Raw genomic sequence first — 7,220 nt, 5'->3', positions numbered from 1 at the left:
AAAAAAAAAACGTGGTGCTGTTTTCCGTAGTGTCATGCCATATCTTCTTCTCTCTTTTACTATTCCCATTCGGGGAAGTTATTCATTCGTGGGCGTTATGAACAGGTGTGCGCTGAACGTTGTGAACCTCTTCTTTTTTTAAAAAAAAGGAAAGAAAGAATGTACAGTAAAAAGGTGACCCTTCAGATGAAACTATCATTTTACACTTTGAGCGTGCCTCAGCTTATTCATCAACACAGTAGTCAAAAGTAACAACAAATCAAGAAGGTACAGTGCTAAAGGTAGGCTCGGCACACTGCTGGAGAAGGTACAATCGCAGAGTGTGTGGCACCTTAAATACTTTTTTTTTTTTGGCATTTAAGTTATTTGTTGTAATAGGACACGCAAGCATATACGTGGTGTACAGGTGGTGTATCGACGGTTAGCTCGGTGACAGAACCGTCGCTAATGTTTGACGAGCCTACACGTTTGCTCTCGGGTATACCCAATTAGGTTAGAGGGCCTCTCGTTGCGGGCGCACCGAAAGCCCGTCAACATCCCGTGACACACTTCGGCAATGATCACCAGATGACAACGTTATATTAGCGGGACGCGGGGCGAGACCCAAGGCGGGAGCAGAACACTGACGGCGCGGATCCTCTTGTTTGGTTGTCTTGCCACGTGGCGCAGGAGTCATAGAAAGGTAATCTTTTCCGAATTTTCCCTCAATCTCACTTATTTCCCGATGTGAGAGTAGGGAAGATATGGTCTGCACGATGCTTTTCAGTGCGTGTGTTACACAGCTCTTTGCCGTGTTCAGATTGAGCGTGTGATCCACCGGTAGTCCTTGATATGTTGTGGTTACTGCATCATGAGCTAACGCTACTTGACTCATTGCCCTCAGTGCGTCGTGGAGGTAGTCCTTAACAATCAGCGCAAGAGAAATTGTTTGTTCACGGCTCCAACGTACAAACTCTTCAGCAAGTTCCTCCCCTGCTGTATTCGAAAGTGGTTTGGTTGCCGTTTTGGTAGGCTTTACCTTCGGCTGTACGGGAGTTCCGGTCAGTTGCTGCACAAGTTGCACGACGCGCGTGGCACTCGATATCAATGGATGACAAGGACCTACGGTATTGACCTTTTCTTGCTGTGGTGTTTTGTGTCTCTTCGGTGTGTTGGTTGGTGCTGACCTCATTGGCGTTGCTTGCCCCAACAACCTCCTTCCAGATATCTGTGGTGCCCGCACTGGTGGCGATGTTGTTGCACCCCTACCACTGAATGTCATGGGCCGCCCCCTCGAAGGCACTTTCCTTACACCAGTTGGGGAGCTACGCGGTGAGTTATCGACAGCAGCGCGTCCTCTACTTCTTACATCGGAGCATGCTCTGCGCCTTACTGTTGGTAAAGACTGTTGGAGCAGTTGCACTGCTGTATTGAGCGACTGAATTGCGGTTGACACCTCTTCCCTATCGGCAAACGCCACTTGCATGCTGGCACCACTGGCTTTGTTCGCGTAGGCGCGAGCAATAAGTGCCAGAACACCATCCACGGACTGCTCTTGCTCTGGTACGTCAATTCCCAAGGTAGTGGTACAAAAGGTGTAAAGCACCCGCTGGATGTCTTTAGTTTTCAAATCATTCGATACGACCTTTTCCTTTGTCGCTACCTCCGCCGTGGAGTGTTGCTTAAGGGATCTGACAGCTCCTTCCAATCTGGAGCATTCATCCTCCTCTTCTACAAGACGACGCATAACCTCCTCTGCCCACTCTGTCTTACGATCAAGTTCCTTCTGTAGTCGGTCAATATCGCGCTGATGTGAAGTAACAGTTTCCCGCAATAGAGCCTCCTTCTCGCGTTGCTTCTCCTGCTCTGCTATGAGTGCTTCCTTCTGTTGGGTCAACTCCTCGACTTGTTTCTCGTACACGTGAGACCGCTTCGTCAGTAACAGTTTTTCCCGGAGCGAGCTCTCCAGGTCCTGAAGTTGCTTCATTGCATTTTCGTACCTTTCGTATAAGGTATCGTACTCCTCATAAGCGTCAGCGAGAGCAGACCAAACGTCCCCCCTTTCTGCCCTCAACGACTCATTTCCTCCCGCCAACTCTGCGTCACACACGCCCTTCATATTGTTGTCCTTTTGGTTCCTCCCGTGGCGCCTTTTTGCCTGAACGTCTGCGAGACGACAGGCATTTGCATCTTCGTCACGAGTGGGGCGGTGATCTCTCCCAGCGAAATTTGACTGCAACGCCTCAAATGCAGCAGTAACTTCGTTTAACTTATCGTTTGCCCGTTGTAGCGCAAGTTCCTTCGCTCGCTTCTCCGCTTGTAGTGTGCGAACTTGGGTACGCTCCAGTCGTAGTTGTTGGTCGAGTGATTCACACAGCCTTTTTTCTTCCCTTTTCTCTTCATCACCCTGCGAGGTTTCTCCCGCACATGAAGGGGTTCCAGTCGTAGCTGCCTTTTCTACCTCTTCATTTTTCTTACCGCTTTCTTTAAATGCGGCAACTGACAAGTTTAAACTGGTGAGCTCATCTGCGAGTGATTGCACCCTCCGTCCCCGACTTTCAATGAGCTCCCGCATGTTGAACCACTCCTCCAGGAAAGCGATGGTAGTTCTTGGGCGGAATTTATCAAGACCCTCGGTTGAACGGTCTGCGTCTTCAACTTGAGAACTGATGTGTACTTGTACCTCCGCGCGCAACGAGCAACAAGTGCACTGAAGTGAAAGAACTTTCAAGGGAAGGACGTGAGCAACAGTCGCCATCTCACCGATAAGAATAGTGCGCACAATGCTTTGGGCCCTTGAGTCAAGCGTCATAACTGCCTCAGTCGATGCCAGGGGATCCAATCCTTTCCATGACGCCTCGACAACGTGCATTTTTACGGAAGGTATCTTCACTAGAGTATCGCAGAGGCCATCGCTTTCATTTTCAACACATTTTTTCCTCCCCTCTGCGGATCTTCCATCGTGTTTGTCTCCGGGGCCGTTGGAGCATGTAGCATCGCGTATCCTTGCATTTTCTTCACTTTCCTCTGCCACAGTACTATTAAGCTCACGCAGCTGCGCTGTAAGTTCCATAATTCGTTGGTCCCGCGATAAAATTGTTTCTGAGCACTGCTGAAGTTGCAGTTTCAGCTCTTCTTCCCTCAACTCACGCATCTTCAGTTCGCTGTACGTTACCTTAACAGTCTCCTCCGTTTCGTCTAGCGCCATATGAACCAGCTTACTCTCTTCATCGTACTGCCGTTGTCTCTCCTCGAGGGACAATTTAGTTGTTCGTAATTGCTTTGTCAGCGCGGCTATCTCTTCTTCTTTCCTTACAATAGTCCCTTGCAGGAGCTTCAACTGGTGGAGGACAAGGTCATGACCTTCCTTCGGATTCTCCGCTTGTTTCAGAAGAAGTGACATCTCATCGAAGGAGCATCCAATAAGCCGTAACTCCACATCATCTTCAGATAGTGAAACGGGATGACGAATGATAACATCGAAAACAACGAGCTCCGACACCGATTCCATGGTTGCAATGGTTATGAAGCCGTACGGGGCACGGAGTTCCAGCGAGATATCCTTCAAAAGAGCAGCCTGCATTGCCTGTGGTTTCTCCCGTAACAAGCCTACCCAGCTATCTCCACGAAAATGACAGCGGTGATGCGTTGTGATGAGATTATTCGGTTCTTTCCACTGCATGTGGTAGATTTCGTACTCACGCCTCTTACTAGACTCCGCAGCGACGCTTCGTTCCTTACGTTGTAATTCCAGAACTTCCTTTTCCTTTCCGTGTAGCACCTGACTTACCTGATGGTGGTCCTTCTCCAAAGTCTCCAGTATCCTCTCCGACATAATATATTTTTCCTTCAGGTCGGCCAGCGTTCTTTCAAGTTCAGCGTTAACACGAAGTTGTGATTCCAACTCTTGTGCCAAAGAACCACACTTTCCCGCGTCGTTCTTCAGTGACACTTTTTGTGAAAGGGTGCCTCCACGCAGCATTTCTAACTCTGTCTGAGCCCACTCCAGTTCCTGGAGTTTCACATCAAGTTCGCTTTCCAGGTGCGTTTTGTCGTACACTAGCTGTTGAACACGGTCTAAGATGCAACGAACGCTCGGCATTTTTTTCACAGTGCCCAGTTCACTCCCTTTCGCCTGCCTCGTGGTATGGGGCAAATTGTCCTTTTCCTGCGACTCCATTTCAAGTCCGAGCACGGCCGCAAGAGTCCCAAGTTGCTCATCACATTGCCGGAGGCGCTCCTCGGCCGCTTTGTTATGATTTAATAACAACTGTTTTTCACTCAAGAGCGCATGAAGTAGTTCCACCTGCTCTTCCCTCTCGCGGAGCAGCAGGCGAAGAGCCCTCACCTCCTCCCGCGAACTGTCATCTTTTTGTGGGATCCGAGGGTTTGCTCTCGCGACACTAGATCCTGAGAAGGAACGCATACGTGCCGCGCTAACGCCACGGCTGTCGGTAGGTGTGCTGGGACTCTTTGTTACGGTTGGGCTCCGGTTCTTGGCGTTCACTTTGCTGGTGGCCGATGCCGATCTTAAAATGTGCCGGTAGCCCACTTCCCTGGGCTCGCTCATAAGCACCCTTTTCTTTGCCTCTCCTCTTTCCGTTCGCTGCTGGACAACCGCGAATACCACTACAGAACGACATAAAATGTGGGTGTTCAAAGGAAAGTTAAAATAATAATATTTTTTTTAAAAAAAGAAGACAATAAATAAACGATTATAACTGTACTGAGTAGGGTGAGGTGTAAAAAGTAGTGTTACACGCAAGTTCAAGCTTTTGATTTACGCGCTAGCTAATCACCACCAAAAAGTACGCACACAAAACGAACGGAGTGAGTGGGAATAGTGGAAGAAAGGAGTATGCAGACACTTCTCCCAGATCGTTATCTAACAGGGGAAAATAACTTCCTTTGCTTCGCCTTCCCCTTCTCTCTCCCACACACGGACACACGCCCGGAAGCAATCGTTTTCTTTTCCTTTTTACAAGTGATCGTTGACCGTTCGTTATTTCCCCGTTCCCCTCCCCACCTTCTCGCTAATCCCCTCTCTTTTCCACGCACCACGCAGAAACATCGGCGGCAGTTGGAGGCGGAGAGGGCAGCAAATGGAGAGTGCATTTTTCGTCTCTCAATTTCACCCCCCCCCCACTGGTGTCCTCCACAAAAACAAGAGGTGCACTGCGAGGGACTCGAGTGAGTTGGTAACACAGAGTTATCCAAACCGACGCTACCGACATTTGATGCAATAGTAGTAACAACAATGATATCGCGATGCCATGAATAGAAGGCTGTTGTAACAGTTTGAAAACAAAAAAAGATAAGATACGCACATATATATATATATATATATGAGTTGGGAGGTAAACATTGACACGTGGCAACAGGGGAACCACTTAAGGCGTGAACGACATCAAACGAAGAAATGCAGTTTTCTCCCACTTTCCAGGTCGTGATGGCTCACCGTATTTAGCGGGTATTGAAAACACCTGGTACTATGTTGAACACCTTAGTTTCCTCACTAAGATTTCCCTCTCCCCCCACGCGAGGTAACTTTCCTTTCTTCTCTTCCGCCGCATAAGTAGGACGTCTCATTCAGTGTGACTACCCTTTGCAAACTGCGGATAGGGATGGCTCAATCTCCGCGCGAACCGGCGCTCCTTCTCTGCTTGCTTCACCACATGTTCGTTCCACAGCCGCGTTTGCTCATCACCGCTGATGTCGCGTTGGCGTTGAGTGACACGTCGACTTGCAGCACCAAGTTGCCTCAAAACACAGCGATACTCGTCAAGGGTCACACAGTAAATTGGTTCCCGCTGCAATGCTAACGAATCCACGGGTACCTTCGGGTCGATTTCCGATTGCGATATAAGTAACGAACGCAACGTTTCCTCTCCTCGACGTAAACTGTTGGCGAAAGCCCGCCGGCAGCGGAATGCGTCAAGTTCCTTCGCCTGTGCTTCGTCAATGCAATGTGACGTTTGCTGAAAAAATTTGCGACTTTCGCCATTTAAACCTAGGTTCCTCTCTGCAACGCAGCCAGGACCCCGCTGTGAGGCCGACGTTTCTTCACCTAATTGATGTGGGTCATGTGCAGTTGCACTGCAGCTTTGACTGAGACGAATCAACTTATCCAACACACTAAACTTGTGGCGCTGCAGGCAAAGGTTAACATTTTCGCAGGAGTGAACGTCATAGATGTCAACCTCTACGAACAATCCACCACGGCCAAACTCCAAACCCTTAACGTAGTTAGGTGGTATTGACGTAGCGCGGAAAACCTCCATGAGAAAGACGTCTTCCACCAACGCTCTATACCGTTTTACCAGCGGACCCCACATTTCTCCAAGCATGCATCGGTAACGTGAAAACTTGCTTGTTTTCAAATCTAGTGCGCCGACATCAACAGGACGCGTCAGATTCTGTGTGGCAGCACTAGCATATTCCTCCTTCGCAGCGAGATTGTGAAAATAACTCCCTAAACCAGGAGTGACGTGCCCTGTAGCGATGTCGATATCCGATGCCGCGGGCAACAGCCTGCTGCGGCGTTGATCTGCACTTGCAGTGCGGTCGCTGCTTCCGAATGTGGTGGAACCTTTACTGGGATTTCGCCTCCCCCCCCGCAACCTGTGGTCTGCAACCTCCTCACCCGACAACAGTGCGTCCGTATCATCGGTTTTCACATGCTCTCCACTGCCCAACCCACGCAGTGTTGGGTCACCATCAGGATAGAAGGACAAGAGGGGCTTCTTCCCACCTCTCCATGAGCTCTCTGAATACCCAGACGAGTTCAATTTTTTACGCCACTCTTCCTCAGCTTGAAGATGAAGCTTTTGAAGAGATTCCAACTCGTGAAGGGCCTTCTGAAGTTTCCTCCGAGCTTCCCGACATTCAGCCTCCGCTCCCTCCTTCTCGGCGACGACCCTGGAGTATTCGTTGACACTCACGGTTTGGGAGGCAACAGTGTCTTCCCTGTGCTGCCGGTGTTGTGAATCAATGAAGCTGGTTGATGTAGCCTTATTCGTTGTCGAAACTGAGTTGGCCTGACTCTTTTGAAGCAGCTGAAGTACCTCATCTCGCTCCCTCTCTAACTTACCCATAACTGCAAGAACCTCTTCATATTCTTCTGCTGTAGCCACATATATGGGAACTTTAGTACCCTCTCGTGATTCCAATAAAGATTCGTTGGTACTCTTTCGACCGTGTAACCTAGTGGACCCCGCCAACCCTCGCGTTCTAGAACGCTG

At 49.4% G+C, this 7,220-nt stretch overlaps 2 protein-coding genes and 1 pseudogene across 3 annotated transcripts in view; all 3 read right to left on the bottom strand.

The window, feature by feature from the left end:
- Positions 1–493: 493 nt before the first annotated feature.
- On the bottom strand, positions 494–4,549 carry TEOVI_000707400 (uncharacterized protein; the record flags this gene model as incomplete). Its single annotated transcript, XM_067227426.1, has 1 exon — positions 494–4,549. The coding sequence occupies one exon, from the start codon at positions 4,547–4,549 to the stop codon at positions 494–496; it is 4,056 nt and encodes a 1,351-aa protein (XP_067083527.1).
- Positions 4,550–4,860: 311 nt separating this feature from the next.
- On the bottom strand, positions 4,861–5,213 carry TEOVI_000707300:pseudogene (annotated as a pseudogene). The gene is given in 2 exon segments: positions 4,861–5,118; positions 5,121–5,213. Coding segments are annotated over 2 exon segments (351 nt in total).
- A 351-nt stretch (positions 5,214–5,564) lies between these two features.
- TEOVI_000707200 (bilobe protein, conserved) overlaps positions 5,565–7,220 on the bottom strand; it is a gene marked incomplete at both ends in the record, with an annotated part of 4,227 nt that continues 2,571 nt past the window's right edge. Inside the window, one exon of the mRNA XM_067227425.1 lies at positions 5,565–7,218. Coding sequence (XP_067083526.1) covers positions 5,565–7,218 — 1,654 coding nt within the window. The remainder of the gene's footprint in view (positions 7,219–7,220) is intronic.

This window comes from Trypanosoma equiperdum, assembly GCF_001457755.1.
Source record: "Trypanosoma equiperdum strain OVI genome assembly, contig: ctg_975, whole genome shotgun sequence".
Lineage (NCBI taxonomy): Eukaryota > Euglenozoa > Kinetoplastea > Trypanosomatida > Trypanosomatidae > Trypanosoma > Trypanosoma equiperdum.
Note: the sequence above shows the minus strand (reverse complement) of the source record. Positions and strands in the feature narration are given on the sequence as shown.